Raw genomic sequence first — 15,606 nt, 5'->3', positions numbered from 1 at the left:
CCTGCGAGCCCTGGCCCTCCGTCACATCCGGTGGCGGGGGTTAATCCTTCCGAGGTCAGAACATCTGCGGCTTCACGGATTGGGCAGCGAAGGAAAGACGGAAGTGCCGTGGACGGGTGCCTGTGAAGTCCAAATCATTCCACGCCCCCCCCCCCCCCACCTCCCGCACGCACCTACCACCCTTGACCGCGGCTCTTGTTGGCACGATAGCCGTGAAACACCCCAAGCCGCGAAACACGGATCCCGCGGCGGGGACCCTGACTGGGAGGGCCGGTGATCCCCTTAGGGCGTGCAAGAGAAGCGAGACAAATGCTCAGAGACGGTGTTTATTGGCTCCTTCGGAAATCATGACAACTGTACAGAGGACCCAACCCCCCTCCACTGTGCTCGCCCTTCCCAGTTCTCGCCCAGTGGCCATAGGGAAAAGCAGCTTCACGTGGGGCACAGAGAGACTCCTTTGGGATTCACAGTAACCAAGAACAAAAACAAATAAATTAAGTGATACGGGGGTGGGGAGTCTTAGGTAGGGAGTCCTGTTCCCCAACTCAGTGCATGAACAGGGGTTACCCAGGGCCTGGAGCTGGGCTCCCCACACACTCCTTTGCCTCAGAGTGAGTGTTCTGGGGCCCTGGACACGGAGATGTGCTCCACTTCCCATCTAAATTTGAAAGACTGCCTACATGCTCCTGTGCGTCTGCCAGACTGAGCACCATGCATGCTGTGGGTCACTGGAATGAGGTGGAGGCAGTCCTCACTCAGAGTCTGTGGGCCCAAAGCCCAACTGTGCTTGTAGTAATGAGGTCTCCCCTCCTCATTCCACCCGTACCAGCAGGGCATAGAGGAGTGTGGCCCCCTTCTCCTTGGTTATCCACTCAAGTTCGGCTTGGCTGAAGTGAGGGTCAGGAGGTTCTCTGAGGACAGCAGAAGGAGGGCCAGGAGTGTAGGAGCCAGGGCGCACACACACCTGGAAAGCCACCTGGGCCTGGTGTGTCCGCTGGAATTTGGGGTCCCGGAATCTGTCAGGCAAAAAGTAAAAATAGGGTGGTGAGGCCTCTGTCTCCTCTTCCAATTGCTAACGGCGACCAATACACTGGCCTTGCTGTTCCTAGGAATCACTCCCACTTTATAAAAGGGACTTGGATCTAGCTCTTCTGTCTAAATGGTCTCCCTCCCAATGCCTGCTCAGCTAACTTCCTCATCCCCTTCTCCAACCTTTGTTCAAATCTCACCTTAATGATATCTAACCTGACTACCCTATTTAGTATGCCTGTTCCAACCACACTTCTTTTTAAAAAAATTTTATTTACTTTGAGAGAGAGGGGAAGGGAGGGAGAAAGAGGTGGAGAAACATTGATGTATGAGACAAACATTGACCAGTTGCCTCTTGCATGCCACCAACTGGGCACCTGACTTGCAACCCAGGCATGTGCCCTGACTGGGAATCGAACTGGCGACCTTTAGTTCGCAGGCTGTTGCTCAATCCACTGAGCTACACCAGGAAGGGCTTCAACTACACTTCTAATCCACTTCCCCGCCACTCTACTTTTTGTTTCCATAGTACTGCTTTCACCTTTAAAAATACTAAACACTTATTATGCATAAACATTCTAGAGAAAAAACTTAAGTTCTACAAGAACAAGTTTCCCCTTTTTGTTCAGAGATAGCACGAAAGAAGTGGCACTTGTTCAACAAACATATGAAGAAAGGGTTGGGATGGAGACTGAGGAACTAGCAAAACAAGGTGGGAGTGGGGAAGGCAAAACTGGGGCCTCCCATGTACTTACTGCACTTTGGATGCCAGGGTCTCGGCCCCAGCATATTGGAGGGAGGGAGAAAGCAGAACTGGAGGGGGCTGCTCTTCCCGAGGAGGTGCGCAGTTCTCGCCTGACTCCTCAAATCCTCCCCTTGGCTCTCCCTTCAAGGGCCGGCAGCTCAGGATGGAGGCAGTGCCTGTGAGGAGAACTGGGTCAGTATAATGTTGCTTCGGCCCACAGGCCCAGCCTGCTCTGGTTCTGCCAGAGCTACGGTACCTGCTCCCAACTCCCCTCGGTCCAGCACCCTCCGGATGACTGCCACATTGCTGCCGTGATATGCCATGTGCCACTTCTTAGATAGTGTCCCAGCCTCCAAGTGGGGATTCACCCTAAGAAGTGAATAGATAGGGCAGATAGGACAAAGGTCACTGTCTCCCCAAGGTCATCCCCTAGACATGCAGTTCTGTCACTTCATGCACCCTCTTGGGATCCTCCTTTCTCAAGATGGCAAAGAACAGCAAGGGATACACATGATCCTGCCCCATATGTACCTGAGGTTGAACCTGCACCAGCCAAAGGGTAGGGCGTATTCCCTGGGAGGTTCCCCACGGCGCCTGTGGGCCTCATCCCCTCGCATCTTCCGGCAAGACTCACAGTAGCACAGGCTACGCTTCGGTGGAGGCATAAAATAATCCTCTGTGGGAGAGTAAGTGGCAGACTTGGTGCTATGGTTCCTGTCCTGAGTTTCAACCACATAGCCTCCTTCTGACTGAGGCAGGTTCTAGGGGACTGCGTACTCACCAGGAAGCAGCAACAGTTCTTGGAAACGGGAGCAAAGGGCATGGTACTCGCAGCTCTTGAGAGGGCTGGCGGTGGGCAATGGACCCCAGCACACGCTCTCCTTGATCCCTGAGGGAGCAGAGGGGGCAGAGATCACAAGAAATGGGATTAGATGTACAGGGTGGGGTGGGGTAGGGTCCTGGTCCCTTCAGCCTGGCTCACCATCCACCATGTCAGCTTTCTCCATGTCCCCCTGGGTTCCAGCACTCTTCAAACTGGCAGCTCCTGGTTCAGGACTCACAATTGTCACCTGTAGAACAGAGGGGTGGTCAGCTAGAGTGTGACCAGCCTCCAGGGCCTGCTGATGCTTTCCTTTTTAGACTCCTTTAGATCCCTTCCTTTTAGACAACAGACTTCCTCTTTACTTGGACGTCTCCCAGCACTCCCACCTCCCTGCCTCCATTGCCACTAACCTGCTCACATTGCCCATAGAGGTCCACGAGTGCATGGCAGGGCTGAGGGACATCTGGCACAGCCACCCCCTGGTCCATCCCATTGACGTGGAGATGCAGACCCCCAGAGCTGTCTAGCCGTAGTCCCAGGATGGTGCCTTCAGGACACGTGTCCAGATTTGGCCCAAACTTCTCACAGATCTGGGAGGAGAGACCTACTGTCTTCCCAGAGATCAGACTCCCACCAGCAGCACCCACCTCCACCCTTCACTCTGTTTTGGATTGTCATTCCCTGGGCTTTGCCTCCACACTTGTCCACTGTCTGGGCTCCACCTCCCCTTTCCCCAACTGCAACATTCTCAAGTGTAGGGGCATAGGAGGAGGCAGCATTCCCAAGACCGTCCAGGTAATAATACTCAGGTCCTTGTGTAAGTTCATCCCTCAGGGCCCCCCTCCTCCTTTTTGACCAGCCCTTCCCTACCCAGAGACCTGGCCCCTCACTCCTCTCCACTCCCTACCCACCTTGAGGCCATTGTGGAAGACCCCACGGCCCCGCACCAGCCAGGCTGCCCGTTTAAGGGCACAGGCAGAAGCAGGGAAGTTGAGCCTCTCAGGTGGGCAGGTGATGACTCCCAGAACCAGGGAAGATGTCCACTGCCGGTTCAGGAAGTCTATCCGTATCTGGAGGAGAAGGTGGCTTTCCCCAGTTATGGCCTCCTAGGAAGAGGCCACCCACCCAGCACACCCACGCTTCTCAGCTTCTCATAGTAGCTGAGGAGAAAGATGACACCTCCCAAAGTGTGGCCTGGGGTGCTGTCCCTTCTAAGGCTTAGAAGGACCGGAAATTGAAAATTCACTTATTTCCTTTCCTCTTTCAGCCTTGCTCTTTTGTCGATTCTAAGGATTCTTGTCCCTAGAGGCTCCCTTCCCCTGGCTAACAGTGACATCTTTCAGGTAGCAGTAGAAGGGCCTCTCCTATGGAAAGCCCTCCCTGCTCCCACATGCAGGATTAGGCCCCTCCCCTGGAATCCTCCAGCTCTTCCCTACAACATCATCAGTCACAAGGTGGGCACTTCCTGGTAACCAACCTGCAACTCCCATCACACGGTAGGAACAAAAGCTCATTCAAGGGATTTACCTTCCACTTTGTCCTCAATCTAGAAAGGCCTTGCTCCAGTAGGGTTGGCCCTGGGTCACCCTGAGTAAGAGTTGCTGGGGGCAAGGAGGGGATAAGGAAAGGAGGCCCACCTGGACCAGCAGCTGGGGCACCAGGGGCTGGCTGATGACAACGATGCCCTGATTGTAGCTGGCCACCCGTGTAGCTGTACGGTTCCCATTGGATAGGAGGATATTCTTTCCATGGTTTTCCAGGAACTCGAGGGCTGTAGGCATAATGGCCACCTGATCCTGGCCCTGGTGTGGAGGAGAGACTGAGCTGCTGGGGTTGCTGATGTGAGGCCCAGGCCACCCACCCCACTGGAGTTTACACGGAGCTTGCACATAGGCTTCTATCCATCCAGGACAGGACTGAGGAACCCAAAAATGAGCTGGTGGCCAATGGCCCACCAAACCTCTCATCCATGTGCCCAGAGGGCCTTGTTGCAGCCTTACTCCCAGGCCATGCTCCTCGTCCTCATCATCCTCATCGCCTTCATCGCCTTCACTTCCAGTGTCGGAGCTGGGGGAAGGAGGCTGTGTGCCTTCTGGCTCCTCTAGCCTTGTGGAGCTGACAATAGACACACTCCGCACTGGCCCATATAGATCCAACACTGCCCACACGTTCTGGGGGCACAAAAGACCCAGGAAGTTGGAGATGAGTAGAAGACTTCAACCCCATCTCCAGAATCTAAGGTAAGTCTTGGGTCTACCTTGGCAATGCCAGTGGCTGCAGGCCCCATGTCCTCTCCATCTACTAGGACATGCATCGAGTCATCTGTCCCCCGCCGAATGCCCACACGGCTCCCAACCTAGGACCAAGATGGGACAACAATGGATGCTCAACCCACCTCTCCCTACCATCATCCCCACTCCCAACCCCACCCTTATCTCTGGATCCAGCTGCTTCACCCCCAGCCTCTCTAGGTTCCGGCCATAGTTCATCCTCTGGAGCAGCCCGTCGCGCCTCACTTCACAGCTGGATACCATCCAGGTGGTCTTAGTCCGGAGTTCTGGCAGGGAGGGAGGCAGGCCAGGTCCACCACCTGCTCCAGGCCCCATCTCCCCTGGTGCTAGTGTGGTCAGCCCTATCCGGAGGGAACCTGCCCACTTCTCATCCAGCTCTTCCACTTTCACCTGTATGAGAAAATATTAGCTTGCACTATGTGGGGGCAGGGGGGCAGGAAGCAGTCTGGCCCTGTTGCAAAGGGCCTAGAAGCCTCCTTTGTCACATCTCCACAGCCCACCTCAAAGACTTCCTCAGTCTTGAGCTCCTTGGTGCTAAAGACAAGGCCATGAGCGTAGCCAGCAGCACGCACTGCCCTCGTGCCATCCTCCTCCAGAGTGACATTCTTGCCGCAAGTACTATGGAATCGGTGAGCCACGCCAGCCACTGTGGAAAGACGGCACCGAAGGAAAGGGTAGAACTGGGGCAGCAAGCTTCAGACAGGATGCAGAGCAAAGCTTTCAGGTGAAACAGGAAGCTGACATAAGGTCCCATCAGCCATTACTCCTTTAAGACCTCTGACACCTCTTTTCACCACAGCAAGATCTGGTATGCCCAGCTTATGGTGTCCCGGCCCGTTTGTGGCAGGGAAGTATCCAGGCCCTGTGCAACAGGTATAAACTCCTGCCCTCTTCCTGGCTGCTTTCTACCATGGGTTTTTCCCTCCCTTTTCCCTGATGTGGAAGTTGTATTTCTCAGACCCACAGCAGGCAGCAGAGCCCACCCTCCCTCTCTGTTGGCTGCACCTGGGGAGTGCAGGGGGAATGACTTCTCAGTAGCGGTGTTGCTGGTTGCCAGGCTGTTGTCCATGGGGCCGGTAGCATTGGTGATGGACACTTGGACACACTGGCCATAGAGATCCACTACCGCATACACCTCTGGGTAAGAAAGGAAGGAGTCAGAACCTTGATAGGCCAGGGTGGGCCAGGCTGGGGGTGGCAGGTTGAAAGCCACAGAGTAGTCACCTTTACCCGGAGGTAAGCCTGAGCAGGCGGCGCCTTGGTCCTGGCCGTTGATGAAGTAGTGCAGATCGCCCTTGGAGGTTCGCATCATGCCGATACGTGAACCGGTGCCCAGTGCATCAAGGTCACACCCATAGTTGTTGCGCATCGTATTACCATCTTGCATGATAGCTGTGCCACTGGGAGAATGGCAAAAGGGGCAAATCAGCCATCCAGCTTCCTCCCCATACAGGTCCCTGTCCAGTCTCTACCTGTCAGAATCTTTGAGTGCCTTGATGGGGATCTCAGTCTGGGATCTGAGACCCAACTCTGTCTCCTACATCCCTGGGCTCCCTCTCACGAAAAAAGTGGTAAATACCCTATAAGGAAGGATGGTTGAGCCCTGTGGAAGGGTTTCCAAGAATTAAAGAGAAGAGGCAGCCAGATTCCCTAGGTCTGTTATTGTTTGTGGCTACCACAGGCCTGAAACCCTGCTTCCCTCATCCCAACCAGCTCTACCCAGCCCTGCCAGCTGGTGCCCAAAGCAAACAGCCCAACCTTAGCATCCAAGTATCGTAGTCAATGTCTGTCATAGTGTTGGGGAATTCAAGGTCCTCTGGCCGAATGGCAGTCACTCCTAGGAGGAGGCAGGGGTAGGTCAGAGCCAAGCCCCCAGCTATAGGCAGCCAGCACCTCCCCCAGCACACGCGCACACACACACACACACACACACACACACAGAGGTCCCTTACCAGCCTCAATAGAGCCTGACCAGCGATCCACCATCTTCTGAATGACAATTTCAAACAGCTCTCCATCCCGAAGGGCCCTGTCAGGGACAGTGGCGATCAGACAGGCCCTACTGGGTTGCTGAGGCTGGGCACGGGGACGTGCAAGTGCAGACACTGACCGGTTGGAGATAACAATGGCATCATTGAACTCGCTGCGGCAGTTGTGTCGGAGCGCAGTGCGGCCCCCATTAGTGATGACTGCATTATTGCCATGCAGCTGGTGGAAGCGCAGGTCAGAGCCCCCGGCCCCTGATGACGGGGAACTTGGAGACATCTGGTTGTTCCCCTCAGGGAGTGGCTCAGGAACTGCAGTCACCTCTGCAAGAGGGGACATCACCCATTAGGCATACAGCTGTCTCTGAGTCCTCCCAAAACCACCCTCCTGCCCTTGCCCAGCCCGGCCCTCACCCACGTCGTCCACAATGGTGGCCTGGGCCGCCTGGCCGTAGAGATCCACAACAGCATAGACGCCCGGAGGCACATTCCAGGCAGCAGGGCCCTGAGTCATCCCATTGACAAAGAAGTGGAGAGTCCCGTCCTCCCGCCGAACCACGCCCACCGTGTCCCCTGCCTTGGAAGAAGGGGGGCTAGAGTGAGGAGTCAGGTAGAGTCCCTGCCTGGGCTGGTCCTGCAGCAGCCCCACCTTGGCTACTCCCCAATGTTGAGACCTGGCAGCACATCCACTCTCCCACCTTGAGGCGGTCCAGGTTGTGCCCATATTCATCCAAGATGGTTGTCCCATTGTGCATCACTCCATTCCCAGTCATCATCCAGGTCCCTAGGGGGACAAGGAGTAGCAGAGGACATGAGGTTCAGAAGCCAGGACTCCTCTCCTTCGTACAGCAGTCCCCATGTTATGCCCCAAAGCCTTTAGCCCAGCCTGCCTTTTCTCTGTCAGCTTTCTTCCCAGGGAAGGACAAGAAAACTGCTGTCCCCAAGCCAGTCAACACGCCCCGTCCATGCGGCACTCCTCCGCCACGGAATCAGTCGTCACAGTGTGACAAGTGAAAAAGAGGCTGGAGAACAAGTGTCAGGGCTGTGAGGACAGCTTCCTCCCTAGGACCCTATCCTGGCCCTGCCCTTCTTAGGAGCTCACCAGAACGCAAGTTGGTCATGGTGGAGGGCAATTGGAGGTAGGCAGGATTGTGGGTGGTGACACCAATCTCAATGGAGCCAGCCCATTTGTCCACCATCTTGTCGATGCGCACCTGGAATACCTCTCCGTCCCGCAGGGCTCTGCTGCTCAGCACCACGCCATGATTGAAGTCATCAGTGGCACTGAGGGCACAGCAAGTGGGAACTCAGACCCCTAACACAAGCTCCAAACGTGCCAGATCTTAGTCCACGTCAACCAGATAAACATCACGCTCAAGAGGCTCACCCCATTTCTGTCTAAGACATCCCGGATCAGACTCACTCTAGCTCCCACTTCCCTACCCCTTCCCCCGATTCCATTAGAGTCCCTTCTGCAGGCTTCTCCCCACCCCATGGGCCATACTGGGGCCTCAGAGCAGTGCGTCCCTCGTGGGTTATGGCTGCCTTCTGGCCACAGTTGGGATGGAAGAGCAGGCGCTCAGGTTCTGCTTGGGCAGCAGGAGCAGCACGGCGGAGAGCACCCTCAGGAGACAGTGCCCGCAGGATGGCATTATTCCGGCGTAGACGGTCACTGTGGTTGTTATTGTGGACGATGGTCACTTTCACTGCCATCCCATACAGGTCCACTACACCGTATACCACTGGAGGTGTCAATGGGGTGGCCACACCTGTAGGGGTAGAAGGCACAGGAATAGGGGGCTGAGGGGAGAGGAATCAAATATAGGGGGATCGAGTAACAAAGAGACAGGAGGATGAGGTACAGACCACCCCATTGAAAGCCCTGGCCCAAAAGCCTTCTCTGAACTTCCCCTTACCCTGATCAATGCCATTAATGAAGAAGTGGAGGGCAGAGTTGGACTTCCTCGTGAGACCAATGTGATCACCCTCCTGTTCAAAACAGAAAAATGACAGTCTGTAATTCATCCACAATTAGGCCCCAGACAGTTGCGGGAACCGTGAGAACAGAGCAGTCCGAGAGCCTTCCGATCACCCCACATCACCGGGGAACAGCTCCGAACAGCTCCTGTGAGTCTCAAGACCACCCTGAATGCTTATGCAAGTCAGGCACTGCAGTGAGTCACCTTATAACCATCAGCTTGTTTAACCCTTACAACAATCTATGAAACACGACTAACATGCTTGCTTTAGACGTTTAAGGAAAAGAACCAAAAAACTACCAAAGGGGGAAAGCTTCTTATCTCACTCAGGTCACTACCACAACCCATCTGACTCCAAAGATCTGAGTGCCCAACTGTAGGGCAACCTTGCCTTCTTAGGAGGAATCTCAGGCAAAAGATAAAGGGTCCTGCTCTAGACCATGGTGCCCAGGCAGGGATGCGGTACCCTGAGACTCCCCTGGAGAGTGGCCCAAGCTGTGTCCCAGCCTCACCTGCAGCTCGTCCAGACTGAATTCACAGTACTCCCGGCGGGTGCCCTTGCCATTGGTCAGGATCCCGCAGCCGCTCATCATGATGGTGCCTAGGAGAAAGCACACACCCCAGTTAGGGTACAAGCTCCCTGCACTTCAGTGAGCCCAGGCCCGTGCCTCCACCCCGCCAGTGGCTGGTACCTGACTGCAGATTGGTCATGGTGGCGGGGTATTCCAAATTGTTGGGGTTGTGGGTAGTGACACCAATCTCAATGGAGCCTGACCACTTATCTACGAGCTTGTCAATGCGGATCTGGGGTGGAATATTAGCAGAAGGGAGAAGTGGGTGTGTAAATGCAGAGGAAAGACCAACAGCCCTTGGTCCTTCCCCAGTCCCCACCCTGCCAGTAGCAAGGATCAAGCCGCATCTTCAGTTCCCAGAGGGTGAGGTGTCAGCCAGACCCTAGGATCTTGCACACCTCAAACATCTCATTGTCCCGGAGTGGGCGGTTGGTCATGACAACCCCATTGTTGAACTCATCCAGGGGCCGGCGACGCTCAGCCGTCTTATTGTTGTTGCTGAGTTTGATGAGAGTTCCACACTTCTCATGGAAAAGCAGGGCGTCGTTGGAAGTAAGGATGGGCGAAGTGGCAGCACAGCTAGACCCTAGTCCTTCCCCTGCTGGTGGGGAGCTCAGGTTCACATTTAGGAGCCCCCCATTGTAAGCAGACAGGATGGCATTGCTCACCACCTCAGAGAGCTCCATGCTGGCAAAGTCTACAGCAGCAGGGTAAAGGAAGGAAGCTGAAATAAGGATCTACACCTGCAGGCTTGCAGTTGTCTCCCTACCCCTCTCCTGAGGTCCCTCCCTTGTCCGCCTCACTTCCCACTCCCCTTCCCAGGGCCTCCCAGAAGCCCTCACCATTATGCGACTCAAGGCTGTTAGGAAACGTCTCCGGCCGGGCCTGTGCTGGGGACACCATGAAGGCTGGGGACCAGGCAGGATGGGAGGGGAATAAGGGTTCAGCACCTGCTGCAGGGCCCACAGCCAGGAGAGCCCCTCCTCTAGCCCCTGCTCTCCCCTTCAACAGACTCAGGGGTCTGAGTGGCCCTGCCCACACCCAGCCTCACTCGTCAAGACATTTCACTTCAGCCATCCCCTCTGCCCCACCCCTCCACCACTGCTCCGGCTTGTGTTCTCACCTTCATCCCTAGAGGTCCCCTGTTCAGCCAAGGCAGAATCTTCAGGGGGAGCGGAGAGCTCAAGGGGAGGTGTAGGGATGGGAGTAGGAGGGCTGAAGCCTGGCTCAGGGGGTAGCACAGTGATTTGGGTGCACTTGCCATAAAGGTCCACAACAGCCCAGACACGAGCAGGCAGGCCTGTGGCAGCCACACCACAATCTCGCCCATTCACCCACAGCCGCAGCTCCCCAGCAACTGTGCGCTCCACGCCCACACGGTCCCCTTCGCCAAGCTGGTCCAGGTCCTGACCATACTCCTCCAGCACAGAACGTCCATCCCTCAGCACCGAGCAGCCCGACACTACCCATGAACCCCCCTTCAGCCCTGTGGCGCTGCTTGGGAAGTCCAGCACACTGGGGTCCAGTGCCGTCACACCAATTTCTATGGAGCCACTCCAGGAGTTGACCTGTGATAGGGGTGATGGACAGAGGCTCAGGATGGGCCACCAATGGGTCTCCCACAACTAGGAAACCACAATTCATAGGCCACTGTGTCCTCCTCCCCCCACCTCTCAAACAGCTTAACTGACTTTTCTCTTTTGAGACATGAGACACTAATCCAGAGGTGCAGTCCTACAGGTAATTTTCCGCACTCTGTCTCAGGAATTGTTCAGTCCGCTGTCCCTAGCAACTGTGCTCTTTACTCTGAATGCTCAGTGTCTACATGAGTCCTTTCCCTTTCATACTGGCTAAATTCCCTGGCTCCAGCTCCCTGCCTCCTCTAACTTCGCTGGTCTCTGTGGCTTCTCAACCACCCAAATGAGCTCTCCATGCCCATATTCCTTATTCTTGTATATCCCTCTTTTTGCCTGCCCAATTCTCTCCTAAACTCTGGCTCCACTCAGATTCACTCCGTCCTCTTCACTAAATCACATACAAGCACACAGACCTCCCTCTCCCTGAGTAGCTCTCCTTAACCGTTCTTCCCACCCAACCCTGAGTTTGTCCTTCAAAGGTTTATTTTTTCCTAAGTTCTCTCTTCTCCGCCCATCATATCTTTGACATCTCTCCATCCCCCAACTCCCAGACATGGTTCCAGGTCTGTTCCCTAGTCGTTCTAAGGCGTGAGGTCCCATGTCCCTTACCTTCTCCTGGGACTTAAAAAAATTCGAGCTCTCCTTGTCCTTCAGGTTGAATGTTTCTATTTTATGCTCCCTTCCTGTCCGTCACCTGGTGTCCTAAGTCTGTCAGGTCCCCTTCGATACCTGATGATGTGGACTACACTGGCTATCCTACCCCGTCTCCCTCTGATCCTCTCCCATTCTCCACATCTCTGTTCTGCATCCCCAGCTCCGCACCTTGCGGTCGATGCGGACAGTGAAGACGCGTCCATCGCGCAAGGGTTCCCGGCTCAACACCAGCCCGTGGTTAAACTCCTGGCCTGGCTGCTGCCGCCGCGCTGTACGCCCACAGGCCGACAGGCTCACCAAGCGCCCAGTGCGCGGGTGCAGCTCTCCGCCGCTGCCCAAACTCGCGCCAGATCCCGGTCCCGGGCCGCTGCCGCCGGGGCCTCCACCCCCCCCAGGCCCTGGGCCGGGGCCTCCCCCAGATCCCCCACTCCCACCCGACCCCGCCGCCATCGCAGCTGACGCCGGGGCCGCGCGGCAACCGCGTTAGGCGGCACCGTAGCAACCTCGGTGCACAAACCCCCTGAGGGAATAAGACCCAGGGCTGGGGCCAGATATGCTTTACGGCACTGCCGGGCACTGAAGCATCCCGGGCTAAGGAATTAACGACTATCACGATGGGAACAGAAGGACGACGGGGTCGGGAAGGCTTGCTTTACGGCACAACGAGGTGACAGTGGCTCGGAGAGGGGTGAAGACTTGGGCAGGCAGTTTTTGCGACAGTGAAAGAAACGACGGCCGCAGCCATCTTTAAGACGGAAGGGGGCGTGCTCGCGCCTAAAACATTTTCAGCTTTGCAATAGCGCTACCGACGACCCCGCCCTAGTAGAGGCTGGCGACACCTTCAAGTATTCACTTTACGGCAAGAGGAGGTGTCTTCTCGCTACAAGCTTCGAAGCTGTGTGTGGGAACTGGTAACTTTATAAATAGAAACCTCTTTTCTCCGCATGGATGCCACGTGTCTTGCGACAGTGTCGCAAGCCCTCCACTTTGTATCACACCTCTCGTGGGAGGCAGAGTGGACGAAGTTTGGTGCAAGAGGGCTCTGAACTCCAATCCCATCAAACTTAAATTTTAAAGCCACGAATAAAACGTCCAAAGAAGCACCGGCAGGCAGTTTAAAGTAATAGTGCTGACGTTCCCAAAAGATTCCCCCAGAGTTATTAACAAGCCAACTCCGACGCTCGCACTAAGGTTGGATGACTTTGACGTCACAAGGCTCGCGCCGGGAGAAGTACGGCAGCAAATACCAAAGACAAAGAAAACTTTGGGTGGGGACAAAATGGGAGGGGCAACCGGGGGGATGGCTCCCAGCCCGAGTTCCCCTTGTAGCCTGGATTCCGCCCACCGCGACTCCTAGGACCGTAGAGGGAGGACTCGGGCCCCCGCCCCAGCATACCCCGCCAGCCGCGGTGGGAGCGGGGCCTCAGGGGCGGGGCTATGTAGAGCTGAGAGGCGGGGCGGGGTAGCTGAAAGTGGCCCCCTGGTGGGGCAATGGAGAAGCAGGAATCTCTAGGAGCAGCAGGCCGCCTCAACGAGGAATCCCCTGGAGGGGTAACCGGGGGAGTGCCAGGAGGCATCAGAGGAGTCGAGGCAGGCGCCGGCTTGCCGTCCGACGTCGTCTTGTCTCACGATTCTGGGCGCCCCTTACACTCTGGGGGAATCCTAATTAGAAGCCCTGGTTCCAGCCGGCCCTCTGGGGTGGTAGCGGTTCACGGTTCCAGGCCCAACCAGCATTCTGGGAAGATTGTGGGCCACAGCCTAGCGTCCGGCACGTACCCTGGCGGATTTAATACCCCTTTTCCTGAAACCTCTGTATCCGGGACGTCCAGCTTTGGGTCCGAGGGGCCTGGAGTGCACAACTCGGGATGCAGTCCGCGCTCCGGGTCAACTTGCTTGCACCCCCACAAACCCCATGAGGATCGGCCCCGTAGCATCCTAAAAACCAACAGCTCCACCCTGATGCATAAATCCCCCCGTGCGGAAAAGTGAGGATCACAGCTGAGCTTGCAGGCAGCAAAGAGCATGGAGGGAGGGGTTCCAGATACTGCAGGGGGCGGAGCCAAGAGGAAAGGGGCGGAGCCCTGAGAACAAAAACAGTAGGGGGAGGGCAATTGAGGAGGGAATGTGAAGTTCCAAGTTTGGAAGCAGCAGGTACAGGGAAGGATAAATTGTGACTACGTAGTACGTGGTTATCATTAGGTGTGACCCCATCCCCTGCCTCCACCTCTGGAACTGCAAAGGGGTAGAAGAAAAAGTTTTTGAATGACTGAAAAAATTAGGGAGAACTGTAAGGAGGGGGTCACTAGAAGGTTCCCCCCTCCCATTCCCCCTTTTTTGTGTCCTTCCCCCACTGCAGGAGAAAGTCTCAGCACTGGGATGAAATGAATATCATGGCCACCTACCACCCAGCTGACAAGGACTACGGATCTATGAAAGTGGATGAGCCCGGCACTCCCTACCACAGGTGCTGAGCCTTCAGCCTAGCCCCTAAACCCACGTTCTCTTCCCCGTTCAAAGGAGGGGGGGGGGGCAGGGGAAGAGGCAGAGAGGCCCCAGGGACTGGATAGTGCCTCTCTGCGTTGCTTCCTCCCTCCTGTGCAGGCTGCAGGACAGTGATGAGAACCTGCTTGCAGGGCCTTCCCACACAGTGACTCCCGAGGCACTAGCAGAGAGGTGAGAATCCTGCCAGAGATCAGTAGGGATGTGGGGCATCTTCCTCCCTCCACTCCTGAACTCTGGGATCTGAGCCATCTCTTCTTTTGGCCCCACCAAATGGGGGGATACTACATTTCCCATCAGGCCACAGCCAAGTGGGAGAGTCAGCCAGCTTGGCCCTATCTATCACCTGCCCCCATTGTTTTCTCCTTTGGTGTCCCCAAGTAGACTCCCTCCCCCCTTCAGGTTTGCAACAACAGACAATTTCTGGCCCAAGGTCCTCCAGGGCAGTGATGACAGAAGCTCAGGGTCTTCAGACGACTTTCTCAAAACACGTGAGATGAAGGGTGGGAACTGAATGGATGGGGAAGTGGAGTGAACCTTCAGCGAGAGCGTGGCAGGAAAGCTGAGCTCTTAAACTGGCCCACAGACTCCAGTGATTTTGAGAAGCACCGCAAGGCACACTACAGTGAAGGAAATGTCCTCAAGACTAAGAAAAACCTACCCTTGGGTAATAACAAGAACAGCAGTGAGGGTAGTGAAAGTTTGGGCAGTGGCGGTCAAGGTGTGATGCTGGACCCAGGGTCCAAGTCTGTACAGAGAGGCTGCTGCTCAGGAGGACTGGCCAGAGGAGTCAAAGCTGAGATTGGCCTGGTGACCAGGAACCACATCCTAGAAGCCAAGGGTTAGTAGCTATGGTGGGATCCCAGGGACTCAAGGGAATCGTAGTCCAAAGCCTTCTCCACCATAACCTGTCTTTCTCAATGGGCATTGATTGGCCAAGGGCCGTCTACCTGAAGGGAAGGTAATGCTGGGAGGTGACCCCAGGGAAGCAGAGGGGCAGCTGGGGTGAGTTCCCCATCAGGGAAGTCTGGCTGGTAAGGAGGAACAGAAAACCCAAGAGACCTGTGGGGGATAGAGAGGTCACTAAAGGTTTTCTAAAATGGGAGGAGGTAATAGAAGTGAGACCAGAAGCTGGGGCTTGAGCTTCTCCCCTGTGGTTGGGGAGTGGTTCACAGTGGCCTGGACATCCTAGGTGGCCATAAGACTCGGATTAATTTGGGTGACTCCTCAGATTCCTCTGCCTTCAAAAATCAGTCCCCAACTTCGGCCATCATCGTGTTGGACAAGGAGGTTGATGTGCAACGAAAGGAGTATTATAGCAAAGGAAGGTACCTGAGGTGCTGCCCTCACCCGGAGCTTGAAGAAGACATGGAAGATGAGCAGCAGGATGGT

At 55.6% G+C, this 15,606-nt stretch overlaps 2 protein-coding genes across 5 annotated transcripts; one reads left to right on the top strand and one right to left on the bottom strand.

The window, feature by feature from the left end:
* Nucleotides 1-312: 312 nt before the first annotated feature.
* Nucleotides 313-13,393, bottom strand: NEURL4 (neuralized E3 ubiquitin protein ligase 4). 4 transcript variants are annotated; one of them, XM_053910555.2, is made up of 29 exons: nucleotides 11,884-13,393; nucleotides 10,548-10,992; nucleotides 10,267-10,332; nucleotides 9,823-10,121; nucleotides 9,545-9,656; nucleotides 9,365-9,453; nucleotides 8,790-8,862; nucleotides 8,378-8,642; nucleotides 7,976-8,157; nucleotides 7,572-7,657; nucleotides 7,288-7,450; nucleotides 6,999-7,197; nucleotides 6,841-6,917; nucleotides 6,647-6,725; nucleotides 6,113-6,288; nucleotides 5,894-6,025; nucleotides 5,389-5,534; nucleotides 5,054-5,278; nucleotides 4,855-4,953; nucleotides 4,598-4,768; nucleotides 4,235-4,399; nucleotides 3,509-3,667; nucleotides 3,008-3,187; nucleotides 2,757-2,844; nucleotides 2,556-2,663; nucleotides 2,306-2,450; nucleotides 2,031-2,143; nucleotides 1,785-1,950; nucleotides 313-1,016 (listed from the first exon to the last, which is right to left on the bottom strand). In XM_053910555.2, the coding sequence occupies exons 1-29, from the start codon at nucleotides 12,163-12,165 to the stop codon at nucleotides 812-814; spliced, it is 4,695 nt and encodes a 1,564-aa protein (XP_053766530.1). In that variant the 5' UTR covers nucleotides 12,166-13,393; the 3' UTR covers nucleotides 313-811. The 4 variants fall into 4 exon arrangements, with proteins under 4 accessions (XP_053766530.1, XP_024420808.2, XP_071075407.1 ...); XM_024565040.3 differs by having other exon boundaries at nucleotides 6,119-6,288; XM_071219306.1 differs by lacking the exon at nucleotides 10,267-10,332.
* Nucleotides 13,207-15,137, top strand: LOC123480217 (uncharacterized). The gene is made up of 5 exons (XM_045199039.2): nucleotides 13,207-13,700; nucleotides 14,072-14,179; nucleotides 14,317-14,388; nucleotides 14,617-14,705; nucleotides 14,801-15,137. Exons 1-5 carry the CDS (start codon nucleotides 13,207-13,209, stop codon nucleotides 15,058-15,060), a joined length of 1,023 nt encoding a protein of 340 aa, XP_045054974.2. The 3' UTR covers nucleotides 15,061-15,137.
* Nucleotides 15,138-15,606: the final 469 nt, after the last annotated feature.

The sequence above is a fragment of the Desmodus rotundus genome, chromosome 9 (assembly GCF_022682495.2).
Source record: "Desmodus rotundus isolate HL8 chromosome 9, HLdesRot8A.1, whole genome shotgun sequence".
Lineage (NCBI taxonomy): Eukaryota > Metazoa > Chordata > Mammalia > Chiroptera > Phyllostomidae > Desmodus > Desmodus rotundus.
This window is presented reverse-complemented; position numbering and strand designations above follow the sequence as displayed.